The 14,075-nt window shown below is 61.7% G+C and overlaps 1 protein-coding gene across 1 annotated transcript in view; it reads right to left on the bottom strand.

The window, feature by feature from the left end:
• Positions 1-14,075, bottom strand: part of NUP210 (nucleoporin 210) — a 93,575-nt gene that overhangs the window by 12,874 nt on the left and 66,626 nt on the right. Inside the window, 8 exon segments of the mRNA XM_018038268.1 lie at positions 1,280-1,455; positions 3,288-3,462; positions 5,192-5,283; positions 8,716-8,874; positions 10,427-10,558; positions 11,729-11,809; positions 13,465-13,644; positions 13,802-13,864. Coding sequence (XP_017893757.1) covers positions 1,280-1,455; positions 3,288-3,462; positions 5,192-5,283; positions 8,716-8,874; positions 10,427-10,558; positions 11,729-11,809; positions 13,465-13,644; positions 13,802-13,864 — 1,058 coding nt within the window.

Here is a 14,075-nt window from a genome sequence, read left to right as displayed (position 1 = left end):
CTGCAGACGCCCTGCTGTGTGCATGGAGCACCCCACAGGCCAGAGGCCCTCGTGACCACAGCCTCAACTGGTGGCCCCGGGGACGAGGCCACTTTCCCACACGACAGGTGTAGACACGGAAGCCTGGAGGGGTGACCTGTCCATCCAGGCTCACAGGCCCCAGAGAGGGCAGAGCCAGGCTTGACTCAGGCCCAACTCCAGACCCCGCTCTCCCAGTGCCTGGGCCCAGGTGTGCTCAGCGTGGGGCACACCTCTGCTCCAGGGCCCGCGGGAAGCCCAGGCTGCAGGGGTCACCAGCCCCCGGTCAGGACCTGCTGTGCCCGGAGAGGACGCGCTGGAGCCCTGCTGCCTCCTCCCGGGCCTGAGGCTCCTCTCAGCTCCTCCTGGCTTGGCCTACATCCCCTGGGACAGTGGTCCTCAGCCTTGACAATCACCCGAAGGCCTTGTTACACCCAAGGGCCCTGAGAGCGTGCATTGAGGGTCCCCGGGCAGCGGTGACGCTGCCGTGCGGGGGCCGCACTTTGAGAACTGCTGCTGCAGGGGACCCACAGGCGGGCAGGTCTAGCCTGGGGCCGCGGCTCTCCTTCCTGGAGACCACTCCCCTCTCCCTCACACTCAGCCTGAGGCTGCAGCTCTATTCCCGAAGTGTCAGCCCGTGCAGCGCAAATGGGGCCTGGTGTTCAAGCCCTGCTCCCGGGCTGCGTGGCCTGAGACGCGCGGCCTGACCTCTCCGGGCCGGGACACGTGGGCAGCAGCGAGGAGTCAGCGAGACGGCGCGTGGGCGGGCCTGCACACAGCAGAGGCCAGCGGCCGTCGACTCTGTCCTCGCCGACCTCTGGGCGCTGGAAGGCGCGCGCCTTCTCCGGTTGGCTTTGGCAGAGGGAGGAGCGAGCACTGCGCGTCCACCGGCTGCAGGGCCGGGGCTGTCTACGTCTCCCCTGCAGCCCAGCTCCCACAGAGCTTTAGTACAGACCTCCAGCCACAAGCCCCGACCTCCGGGCTCCACTTCCTGGGCATCAGGGGACGTCCCTGCTGAATGACTGTCTCATAATAAAGACTCTCGGCAACGGCCCCTCACGCCCGCGGCCTGGCCGCGCCTGGTGCTCCTCCCGGGGTCCTGAGAGTGGGGCGAACGCCCTGCTCTTGGGAACCATGAGTGACGAACTCATCCTTCAGCAGCGCTGGCTTCTCCCCATGGTCATCGGTCACTGTGTGAGTCAGCTCTGGATGTGATGGAGACGTGACTTCACGTGGGGAACGCGGGGGGCCCACCGCCTACCTGTTAGTTGCAAAGTTGGGGATGGAGTTGTGAGCGTGGAAGACGTCTCCAGAGCTGTCATGGAAGTGGACGGTGAAGGTCACGGTCACGCCCAGGGGCAGGGCCGCCAGGGCTTCCTTGTTCCGAGTGTGCAGGGCGGGGCTCATGGAGATCCTCAGGTAGGAAACAGGGGACACCTGGGGACAGCAAGCAGCTGCGGTAGCAATGGCGTCAGGGATGACCCTGAGAGCCCCCCGGGGACGGGCACCGCTCCCGCTGCTCCCCCGCGCAGGACCCCTCGGGCGAGACCGACGTGGGGTCTCAGAGAGACTGGCCCAGCCCAGATGCTGGCCCTCCTCCTCCCTGCGGTGGCTGGCCTCATTCCGAGGAAATCTAACCCGCAAGAGTCAGAGTCCATGACTGTGAAAAATTAGATCATTATTCATGTTGCAAAAACATCCCCTGGGCTTTGAATGCTGGGCTACGTCAGAGGACCTGGCTCTCCAGGCATACAGAGTAGAAACAGTGTCCGCGCAGATGGTGGTGGTGTCTGGGGTTCACTGCATGCTGCTGAGGTGCCTAGAAGTGCTCCAGGGAAAAGGGGGATGGGAAAGGAAGGGGGGATGGGAAAGGAAGGGGGGATGGGAAAGGAAGGGGGGATGGGAAAGGAAGAGACGACAGCTTTTGGGAGCCTGGGAACCCGAGGTCCTTAGAGAGCCAACTTGGTTCTCTGTCTCCAGTAAAATCCATCGTAGCCAAAACGCCAGCCCCTCAAAGACCCCGCTTCCAGGGATGGGCACACAGCTGGCACTCAGTACCATCTGGTGATCCAGGACGAGTCCTCAGTCACTTTCGGTTACTTGGAAACTAGGGTTGAGGGTTCCTTGCTAGACGCTCATCTTGAAACAAAAAGATACTAGTAAGGAAAGAGGCCCAGGACCCAAGCAGAGTCTAAATATTAATATTCAAGAGGTCACGTATTTGCTCTGTCAGCAAGGATTATGTCGTGGTTGTGATGAGATGTGCAAAGAAAATTCTGTTCAGGATAAACCCTGGGACCCAATCCAGGGGACTCCCAAGGAGAACATCCCGTCTTCAGGAGCACAGAGAGGCATGCTGGGCACGGTGGCGGGGGCGGGGGGACCAGAGGGCACCAACCTGGGGCAGGCCAACGTGGGCTGGGGCGCAGAGCCTGACTCCCAGCCCCCAGGCGGCCTCGGTGACTCGACTACCTCGCCTGCAAGACGGGCCCTCTCACCCTCCCGGTGCTGTCTGTGACCGAGTGCTTTCTGGGCCAGGACACAGCACACGCTGAGTTCATCGCGCTTAGGTGTCTGCTGATCCAGGCACTGCTGGCCGGACAGGACACCGGGGTGCCAGTCCTGCAAACCTCATACGGCTCTGGGCCCCAGTTACTCATCTGTGAACGGAGCTCGTTGCCATCAGTCATGTCCAGGGATCTTTGCTCTGATGCCCAGGAGGTGCTGTGGCTTTTCACCTATCGTTGCAGTTTAGTCGCCCAGGCGTGTCTGACTCTCTGCAGCCCCACGGACGGCAGCATGTTAGGCTTCCGTGTCCTTCACCATCTCCCAGAGTTTGCTCAAACTCATGTCCATTGAGTCGGTGATGCCATCCAACCATCTCATCCTCTAGCATCCCCTTTTCCTCATGCCTTCAATCTCTCCCAGCATCAGGGGCTTTTCCAATGAGTCAGCTCTTTGCATCATGTGGCCAAAGTATTGGAGCTTCAGCTTCAGCATCAGGCCTTCCAATGAATATTCAGGACTGATCTCCTTTAGGATGGACTGGTTGGATCTCCTTGCTGTCCAAGGGACTCTCAAGAGTCTTCTCAAACCACAGCTCAGAAGCATCAGTTCTTCGGCACTCAGCCTTCTTTATAGTCTCACCTAGGACCTTAATAGTTTCTTACAATTTCTTGGCTAGAAGGTGAGCATCTTTACTTGCACACCTGCACGGGGAAAACAGTACTACTGCTATTATTCCAAAAAGGAGGCAGACGAGATCCTACCTTGACAGCAACAATGATGGTCTGGTTGGCCCCGAAAGCTTCTTGGGCGGTCACTTCGACCATGGACGTGCCGATCACGGACCCGGACGCCAGGAAGCCCTTCTCGTCAACATGCACGACAGGAACCTTCTCTGGCCCGTCCAGGACGCGGTAGCTCACAGAGGCAGCACTATCCCTTGGGAAAAGGAAACACACGCATTCTCGCAGATAACAGCGGCGAGACAGCCACAGAGAGGCGCCTGGGGTTCGGGAGTTCTGCTGCTCACAGGGGAAACAGCAGCACAATCCTGGCCTCACGATGCACCAGGCCGCCATGCACAGCCTGCTGCAGCTCACTGGCCACCGACAGGAAACCTCATTTGGAAAAGCAAGGGTTCCCAGCAGAGCAGCACCTTCCACAGCCGGCCGGCAGGAAGCATGTGGGAGCTGAGGGTCTCATGAGCCACACGGACGCCTGCAGTCAAAAGACCCTTCCGTTTTCAGGCTTCCCTGGTGGCTCAGTAGATAAGAGTCTCCCTGCCAGTGCAGGGGACACAGGTCCTATGCTGGTCCGGGAAGATTCCACGTGCCACAGACCAACTAAGCTCACGCGGCACGACTACTGGGCTTGCGCTCTGCAGGCTGCGAGCCGCAACTAGCGAAGCCTAGAGCCTGCGCTCTGCAGCGAGGGACAGCGACACGAGAAGCCCGCGGGCTCTGAGCCGGACGGAGCCCAGAGGCCGTCCCAGCGGCCCACCAGCAACTGTGCGTCTTCAGACACACAAGCCCCCTCTCCCGGCCTCGGCTTGCTCAGCTGTGAAACGGGAGCCTGGCCCTGTCCTATTTCTGCCAATAACCGGATAAAAACGGGCCGTTGCTATAATAAGAACGTGGTTCGGAAAACGACCGATAACGTGCGCCAGAGAAGACAAATGACAGTCTCCTCTGCTCTTTTACATATTCATGATGTTACAAAGAAAGGAAGGAAGGAAAGGCTCCCAGGCCCGCCCCCCAGGCACCCTCCGTGCCGCAGCCCCACAAATCCTCTGCAGATGACTCCTTAAGCAAATGTCACCGCCTCTGCCTCAAATTCCTGCCCCTCCATCAACGCCCTCCTCTTAACCTGCAGGACTCCTACACATCCTGCGAGACCCGACCCCTGCATGTCCACAGGGGTTGTGCCTCCCCAGAATCCTGGCACGGAGGCCCTCCTTTGGGCTGTGGCTGTGGCTTTGTTCCATTACAAGCCTTCTCACACGACCCTCCCCTCTCCCCCACCAGCCTCCTCCAAGGCACCTCTACCGTCCATCTGGGATCTAGAGTCCAGCTCGGAGCCGGGCACTGCCACTTTTGGCTGTGTGCCCACCGTGTGTGTGTGTGTGTGTGTGTGTGTTTCTCCAAAGTCCTTGCAATTCCCTACTTGGCAACTGCAGTTCACACACAAGGCGTCGCTACCCAAAGCACCGCCTCAGAACACAGTCAGGAGTCCGGTGTGCCCGCAGGCTTCAGAACTCGCTTCTCAGCCTTCACAGGCATCTCCACCACCCAGGAGGGGCTGAGAGCTGCACTGTTCACGTGCCCCTCCCCCCAGCTGATGTCCCAATTCCCAGGCTACACTGAGCAGCAAGTCTTAAAGACACGGGGCATCTGAGAGACTGCACCCCTCCAAGCTGGCACTTTCCTGCCTTTGAAGACGTGGATTTGTGCAGAAAGCATGAGGCATTCTGGGCTGCGGGGAGGAGGAGAAGGGCCCAAGGGGAGATGCCGCAGACGAGCAGGGGCCGTCCCTGTGGCTGGGAGGAGGAGGAGGACGGCAGGGCGTGCGGCTGGCCCTCGGCACTCACGGCTCCTGCCGACGTTGACAAATGAGCCGTCGGATGTGAGCGCAGCCTCGCGACCCCATGGAGCCGCGCCGAGTCACGTACCTGTTTGTCTGGAGCTTGATGAATGAGCTCGGCGACATGAGCACATGCTCCGCTTCTACTTCAGGGCTCAGCAGCCGCAGCTTTTCAAACACCTGGGGGAGAGGGTGAGTTCTGCTCTCCTGTGATCCCCGAACCACGTGCAGGGGCGGCGTGCCTCCCGTGGGCCAAGAGACCCAGGTGCCACCCCGCTAGGAGCTGGGGTGTGGCGGCGAGCGCTGAGCGTGTGCTGGGCAGGAGCAGCAGGTACGCCGGGGAGGCCCCCGGGGCTCTTCAGGGGGCGGGGGCGCGACCCCCCCGAGCTCTCAGGGTGTGCGTGTGAAAGGCGGCACACTCAGCGATGGGGCCTAGGGTCCTGCTCGGCAACACTGCCAGGCTGGGGAGGCTCTGTCTGAATTCTCTTTCCCCCAGCCAGACATGCTCTCCACGTCGGCCCCTCCCACAACCACCCCCCCAGGCACCCCCCTCAGCCCCACCTCGCACCCTCTCTGCCTGCCAGGCTCCTGCTGAATCCCACAGAACTGGGACAGGGTGCCTGGTGGCCTCTGGCCAGTGCTGATACACCTGACGATGTCGGGGGGGATCTGCCCGTGCTCCTCCCCGGCAGCCCTGAGCCCACGAGGCAGCCCTCCCCCAGGGACTCCAGACCGTTCTCTGCACGCAGCCCACTGCGCCCACTGCCTTCTAAGGCCTTCTGTCTGAGGACCCTCGGGCTGCTGGCAGCCTTGACACTGAGCCTGGGTGCTGAGCACACCTTGGGGCTCCCCGCTGGCTTCTGAAACCATCAGACCAGCTGGACGCTCCGAGGGCCTGTGTCTAAAACCAAACGGGTGATTTCTGAAGAGGAAATTGGCCTCCGTCCCCTCCCGCCCAGCAGCTGCTCTGAACACACACTCAGGTGCACCTTCCCCATCAGTAAAAAGGGTCCCGAGGGAAGCATCCTTGGCGCGCTCACCTCCCAGAGCTGGGGACGTGCTGGACACTACGGAGGGGCAGGGGTCCCTACATGGGGCACAGCCTCGGGGTCAGGGCGACGAGGGGGCCTGGGGGCTGTGAGCGGGGGTCTCAGCTCTATCAGTGAGAAGCTGTCTCATCTGCCAGTTTGGCTGGTGGCATCACTCCACGTCCCCAGGACGAGCTGCACACTGGGCTTTTAGACGAAATCTTACTATTTTTCAACATTGGCAACAAATAAAAAACTGTTTTAAAGCATGCAATGAGCCAAATAAAACACCTCTGTGGGCTGGATCGAGCGTCTCTGAGTTTCCGACGCCCTTGAAAGTTACCTGCTGTCAGCCAGGAAAACCGGGGCGCAGAGCTGCTAAATGACCCGACTGAGGTCACAGAATTCGGGAGATGCAAAGCCCTGTTTCTAATTCCAGGACAGGGTCAGAGCTCGCTTCACTTTGTCTTCAGCTGGGAAGAACACATGCTTGTGTGTGTGTCTGTGCGTGTGTGTGCCTCTGTGTCTCTGTGTGTGTCTGTGTGTTCGTGCGTGTCTCTGTGTGTGTCTCTGTGTGTGTCTGTGTGTATGTCTATGTGTGTTTGTTGTGTGTGTTTGTGTGTATTTGTGTGTGTCTGTTTATGTGTGTGTCTGTGTGTTCGTGTGTGTCTGTGTGTATGTATGTGCGTGAGTCTGTGTGTGTGTGAGTCTGTGTTTGTGTGTGAGTCTGTGTTTGTGTGTGTATGTGTGTGTGTTTGTGTATGTGTGTGTCTGTGTATATGTGTCTGTGTGTGTTTGTGTATGTGTGTTTGTGTTGTGTGTCTGTGTGTTTGTGTATGTGTGTGAGTCTGTGTATATGTGTCTGTGTGTGTTTGTGTATGTGTATTTGTGTGTGTTTGTGTATATGTGTGAGTCTGTGTGTGTCTGTGTCTGTGTGTTTGTGTCTGTGTGTGTGTGTGTGTATGTGTGTGAGTCTGTGTATATGTGTATGTGTGTATATGTGTCTGTGTGTGAGTCTGTGTGTGTGTGTGTGTGTGTGTGTGTGTGTGTGTGTGTGTGAGAGTCTGTGTATGCAGGCAGGAGTCGGGGGCAGGGGCTGGGCAGACAGGCGTTTCTCTCTGAAATGTGCTTCTTCACCCTGCGTGGGGTCTGTGCCTGACCAAAAATGGCTTGTTTCCTCTTGAAGAGGGGGTTTGAGCCGGTGTCTTTCCTCATGATATCTAGGAGTCGCTTTCAGTCTTTCTTTGCAGTTTCAGTTCAGTTCAGTTCAATCGCTTAGTTGTGTCTGACTCTTTGCGACCCCATGAACCGCAGCATGCCAGGCCTCCCTGTCCATCACCAACTCCCGGAGTTCACAGACTTACATCCATCGAGTCAGTGATGCCATCCAGCCATCTCATCCTTGGTCATCCCCTTCTCCTCCTGCCCCTAATCCCTGCCAGCGTCAGGGTCTTTTCCAATGAGTCAACTCCGCATGAGGTGGCCAAAGTACTAGAGTTTCAGCTTCAGCATCAGTCCATCCAAAGAAATCCCAGGGCTGATCTCCTTTAGGATGGACTGGTTCTTTGCAATTTAGGGGGACCCAGATATTACATTTAAGGGCCTCCCAGATGGCTCAAGTGATAATCTGCCTGCAATGCAGGGGACCTGGGTTCGATCCCTGGGCCAGGAAGATTCCCTGAGGGAGGAAACGGCAACCCACTCCAGTGTTCTTGTCTGGAGAAGTCCACGGACAGAGGAGCCTGGTGGGCCACAGCCCAAGGGGTTGCAAAGAGTCAGACACAGCTGAGCACATACGCACGAGGTCAGGATGTTACTGAGTCTCACATCAGCAGAAGAGGGTCCCTAAGGCTAAACGTGCTCAGGGCAGTGGGGCTGGAGAGAGCCGCGGGCCAGGCCCTGGGTGGACAGCTCCATCCTGCCGCTGCCCCTTCGAGGGGCTCTGAGCAGGCCAGCTGCCCCCATCCTGAGGCTCGGGGCCCATCTGTGAAAGATGGGGTCACACCCTGTCTTCTGGGGCACAGCTCTCGAGGCCTTCTGGTTCTCTCCACTGCCTGTTCCCTGGGATCCCCCTGCCCCGGGGCTTCGCAGAACCCAGATAAGGAAGCGGGGGTGGGAGGGGTGGGGGGGGAGGGGGAGCGGGCACACATCCGCCTCCGTCTTGTCCTCCATGAAATACAGGCAATTAGATGCATGCCCGGCCCAGATTTTCCAGCCTCTTCCCCCCAGAAGGCACCCAACTCCCAGTCAGCTCCTGCTCTGGAAGCGCATTGAGCTACTGCAGACCTCCAGGCCTCTGCACGCACAGGCCAAGCCCCCCACCTGCCCCCGCCAGGCCCTCCCAGCCCCAAACGCCTCCCCTCCACGAAGCCCATGGTCACCCCAGCCCTGGGCTCCCACAGCACCTCAGAGCCCCAGCTCAGGCCCCGCCAGCCTCACCACAGCTCCCCGCAGGCCGAGCACCCCCCAGGGCAGGCCTCCGGCCCCCAATCCTCCACGTGTGCCCACACGCCCCAGGGGAGCAGCGCCCTGGGCTGGCCAGTGCTCCCCTGCTGACAGCAGCCCCTGCCCACCCGACCCTCACCTGGATCTGGACCTCGTCAGAGAGCTCTTTGGCGAGGCCCAGCAGCTGCCCGGCGGTGGGGTCCAGGGCCTTGACCACCACCCTCAGCCCGGTGCGGCCCTTTGCCCGGCCGAGCACGTTCATGGCAAAGTTGTACTGGGACGGCAGCCGGAGTGAGGCCTGCGACAGACACAGGGCGGAATGTCCCCGGGGGCCCCAGGCCCGGCTCCCACACAGGGCAGGCGCCCCAGAGCCCCCGAGCCGCTGCCTGCTGTCCCCCTGCTGCCCTCTCTCCCCAGTGGGGGCCTGCCAACCCCGGCACGCATGTGGGGCACTCCACACTGCAATTCATGCCGTTCCCAGGGCCTGCGGGAGCGGTGGGCCCCACCAGCATCCTCACGCAGGACTTCTCAGAGCCTTGGCTGCTGGGCTCAGGGCGGATCACCCAGACGACACTAGGCTTGGGGTGTTGCCCACAGAGACCTTGTTATCGGGTATCTGTGAAAAAGTCACACGCCTGGGTACTGTGGGGATGGTCTGGGGACAGGATCTGGTCCCATGGGGCAAGAGGCGGGGGGTACTCATCTTGCATTGTATGAGCTTCAGGCAGCCTCTAAGAGACCCCATCCCCTGTCTGGCCCCCTCTCCAGGCCCCCACTGTCCACAAACAAGACAAGGAGAGACCCTAGGAAGCAGCCGCACTCAGGCCCCGGGTGACCGAGGCCCGCCTGGGGTTACTGCCTGGAGTCACAGGGCCAGTACCCGCTGCACAGCCCACTGGCTGGGTCACCCGGGCGTGTCCGCCCTCCCCATGCACAGCCTTCAGCTCACACACATGGGGTGGCGTGTCTTTCCAGCACCTTCCAGCACAGACCTGGGGAGGGGCCAGGGCCCCCCTAGGGAGCCTAAGGGGACGGGGTAGGGCCCTGGGACAAACCTGGAGAAAACTCCAGGGCTGCCAGAGGCAGGTGACATCTTAGAAAGGGGGTCAGAAACTACAGACTGGGGGCCCCACCCAGGACCCCATGACACTCAGGACCTTCGCGACTTTCCCACCAGGCTGTCATTTCTGCTGCCTTCCACCCGCAGGTTGCCTCTAAGCACCTGGGTGGTGCGGCTGCTCAGCAAAAATGAGCTTAGGAGGAAAAGGCTGAAGCCTGTCCTGGGACCCACGAGGGGGGAGCTGAAGGCCAGGTTCCTGGACACATGAAGGGCTGGAGGGGTCAGGGACCCCAGTGAGGGACAGGGTGGCTGCAGAGGAGCAAGCCTCAAGAGGGCCTGACGGGCTGTCGTCTGGGATAGAGGGTGGGGTCTCGGGGGGGCGTGACGGGCTGTCGTCTGGGATAGAGGGTGGGGTCTCGGGGGGGCGTGACGGGCTGTCGTCTGGGATAGAGGGCGGGGTCTGGGGGGGCGTGACGGGCTGTCGTCTGGGATGGAGGGCGGGGTCTCGGGGGGCGTGACGGGCTGTCGTCTGGGATAGGAGGGCGGGGTCTCGGGGGGCGTGACGGGCTGTCGTCTGGGATAGAGGGCGGGGTCTGGGGGGGCGTGACGGGCTGTCGTCTGGGATGGAGGGCGGGGTCTCGGGGGGCGTGATGGGCTGTCGTCTGGGGTGGAGGGCGGGGTCTGGGGGGGCGTGACGGGCTGTCGTCTGGGATGGAGGGCGGGGTCTGGGGGGGGCATGATGGGCTGTCCTCTGGAATGGAGGGCGGGGTCTCGAGGGGGCGGTGAGTACCTCGTGGTGCCGCCCCCGGACATCCAGGACGTCTCGCTTGGTGACAGACCAGTGGAAGGTCAGGCCCGGCACAGCGTTGCCGAAGGAGAAAGGGTTCTGGTTGTTGGTGATCCCGGTGACATAGACGGGCATCTGCGGGGAGAAGCCAGGCCGGTGACCACCTGCATCCCATGGCCGGAGCCCCCGGACGCCCTGAGACACAGCCTGCACTGCCCTGCGGGGCCCAATGCCACCCTGCCTCCTGAGGGCAGGGTGGAGCCTCCATCAAGTCCTGCTGAGTCGGCGGCCGGCCCGGCACAGCGCCAGCCCGCCCGCCCGTCCTTCCAGGGCCGAGGGACCCCGTTCCTGAATGGCCGCCTAGAGCTCTGAGGGGCCTGCGGCCCCCGGGCAGGCCGGCTCACCCTGTTCCCGTCCTTCTCAGTCTAGTGGGGGCCCTGCTCACAGCGGTGGGCCTGGTCTCCTACACTCTGGATTTACCAAGCGCTGATCCGAGGGCAGACAGACATGGGGGCAACGCAGCAAGGGGCTGGGGTGGACCTGAGTCCAGCTGCAGGCCGGCGCCCAGGTCCAACGCTCACTGGCTGCGTGGCCTCAGCAGACGGCCTAAGCCTGCCCCGCGTGCACCTCCTCGTCTGCGATGCGGAGATGACCCTGGAGCCACCCTGGGGGGCTGAAATGCATGCCACGCGGACGACGACATACAAAGCACGAGAAAGGTGCACGCCACCCAAACACCAGCTGCAGGGAGGCGCCAGGTGCTACTCCAGGCGCGGGGAGGTGCCAGACCGGTGGAGACACAGGCGTCACCCCCGCGGGACTTGCAGGGGTAGGCGCCACAGTACGGGAGCTGGCGCCCGGGGGAGAAGGACAGGGAGCCTGGGCTACGCAGCAGGAGAGGCGGGAGTGAGGCTGCACCCAGAGAGCAAACAGGGCCAAGGGGCTGCAGAATCGCCCCAACAGAGGAAAGAGCGTCCCGGGAGCAGGCCCCCCAGGCTCATCCTGAACCAGGTCTCAAAGCTTGACAGCTGCTGGAGGCTGCTCCAAGGACACAGACAGGAGGGGCCGGAGAGGTTCTGCCTCACCCGGGTCCCTGCCCCCATCCCTGTGATGGGAACCTCACCTGGGTCCCCCCTCATCCCTGTGACGGGAACATCCCTGGGTCCTTGCCCCCATCCCTGTGATGGGAACCTCACCTGGGTCCCCCCCTCATCCCTGTGATGGGAACCTCACCCTGGTCCCCTCTCATCCCTGTGATGGGAACCTCACCTGGATTCCCCCTCATCCCTGTGATGGGAACCTCACCTGGGTCCCCGTCCTCATCCTTGTGATGGGCGTGCGGATCCTCACAGCCTGAAGCAGCAGCACCTCCACCTCCACGAGATCCTGGAAAGAGGGCTTTGGGGCTCAGGCCAGCAGGGCTCAGGGCTACATGCCAACAGCAGAGGTCCCTGCCTGAAACTCCCATTTCCGAGGCTGCACCCTTTCTGCAGAGAGGAATGAAGTAGGCCCTCCCTCGTACTTAATTTTACTATCAACACGCCTGGTACTTTCCTGTTTTTATAAAATTGATAGACTCGGAGTATCCACCCTGTGACTCAAAAGGACTTTGCGGTCTGACCAGGATACTTGGAGACACTGGAACTGCTGGGAAAGGCGTGAATCCGTGGACTCAGGGCCGGGTCAAGGTCAGTCCCACCCACTCCAGGGGGTCCCAGCGCCCAGAGCTGTGAGCTTAGATGCTCTGAACTTAGCAGTGCTCCTGGACCACTGTCAGGGACCCAGTTTCCGTCCACAGTCACGTCACCCAGAAGGAAGCACTCTCAGAGCTGGGGCTCCAGCGTGGCTGGACCACCAACTCGCTGCTCCTGCAAGTCACTGCCATCCGCGGAACCCAGGCACCTTGAGCCCTTCCCAGAAGGGGACACGCTCTGCTCTGTCCTTCCCAGAGGCCCACAGAAGTGCCCGCCCCAGGAAAGCAGGAAGAGAGGAGAGCGAGACACCCGCTACCACCTGCTGGGGCCAGAGCCACCACGGGGGGTAGGATGGGGCCCCTCCTGGGTGAGGCCCTCCTGACTCGGCCTCCAGCATCTCCCCCGACCCAGAAAAGCTGCTAGGAAATGTCCCCCGCTCCGGAGAGGAGGCCTAGAGATAATTTAACCTCTAGCCGAGCAGATACTAGTGGCTGACTCAGGTTTTCTTCTCCTGGAAATATCAATCCAGGTCTGAAATACCACTGGCGCCCAGTTACCCTGGTTTATGGCAGCCAAGCCAGCATGTGCCTCTAAAAACACACACCATAAGCTCCCCAGGGCCCTCAGCATCCCAGCTCTCCTGTGAGAATGTCTGCAAGCCCTGCTGGAGATGGACGAACTAAAGGCGGGAGGGCTCCGACATGGGCAACACTAGCTCAGGCCTGGAACAGCTGCGGACGGCCGTGGGCGAGCTGCACCCAGGCAGAGCAGACAGTCCGGAGAGGAGCCACGGAGGCACGGACAACAGGGCCTGCCGTCACAACCACCACCCCACCCTGCACGGCAGTGTCCCCAAGGCGGGAGAGCTTGGGCCCATCCCGCAAGGAGCCAAGAGCTCAGCTGGCAAAGAATCCGCCTGCAACGCAGGACGCCCAGGCTCGGTTCCCGGGTCGGGAAGATCCGCAAGAGAAGGGATAGGCTACCCGCTCCCGGATTCCTGGGCTTCCCTGGTGGCTCAGCTGGTAAAGAGTCCGCCTGCAATGTGGGAGACCTGGGTTCAATCGCTAGGTCAGGAAGATCCCCTGCAGAAGGGAACGGCAACCCACTCCAGTATTCTGGCCTGGAGAGCTCCATGGACTGTATATATAGTCCATGGGGCCGCAGAGAGTCGGACACGACCGACGGCTTTCACTTTCAGGGACCCCCAGTCTGCAGAAGCGTGACTGTGGGCGTGGCCTGGGGAGAGGGGAAGGCGACAGGCAGGTGCCTCGGGCTCCGAGGGCAGAGCAGGACTCTGGGAGAGGGGTGGTCCTCAGGTCCTGGGGAGCGGAGAGCCCCCGCCGTTACCTGCGACACGACAACCAGCTTGCCGGTCTCGGCGTCCACGGCCTGCACGATCCCCGACACGGCGCCACGGCCCACGGCGAGGCCCCGCACCAGCCCGGCGCCGCTCACCAGCGCCACGCTCTCGTTGCTCATGGAGAAGAGGATGTTGGACTGGGGCTGGGGGCCGCCCTCGGAGGTGATCTGGAGGGGCAGGCAGCAGGGCCCATCAGCCAGCCCCCCCCCCGGTGCCCACACCCCGCCCTTCAGGGCCGGGGCGCCGACACCCCGGAGCTCCTCCCACAGCCCGCTCTGAAGCCCCAGGTGGTGGTGGGGGTAGGGTGTGGCCTTGAACGCCTACCTGCATTGTGGCCCCAATAATCAGCGTCACCTTCCGGGGGATCAGCCTAAACGGGGGGAAGACCTGGGCGTGGAGACAATAGGGAGACAGGCCGCTGTGCTCCAGGCGCACACGGCCGGGCGCGGCCACCTCTGACACCAGGGACGCGGGAGCATGTGCACCGACTTCTGCCGCTGAAGGGGGCCAATGAGGGCCTGGGGCCCCGGCCAGCCCTGGGGGGACCTCACGCTCCCTGGGCCCGCGGCTCCAGGGCTCTCAGGGGCGTGTTCCGCTC

This window comes from Capra hircus, chromosome 22 (genome assembly GCF_001704415.2).
Source record: "Capra hircus breed San Clemente chromosome 22, ASM170441v1, whole genome shotgun sequence".
NCBI classification, from domain to species: domain Eukaryota; kingdom Metazoa; phylum Chordata; class Mammalia; order Artiodactyla; family Bovidae; genus Capra; species Capra hircus.
The sequence above is the reverse complement of the archived record's forward strand: the minus strand, read 5'-3'. Positions and strand labels throughout refer to the sequence as shown.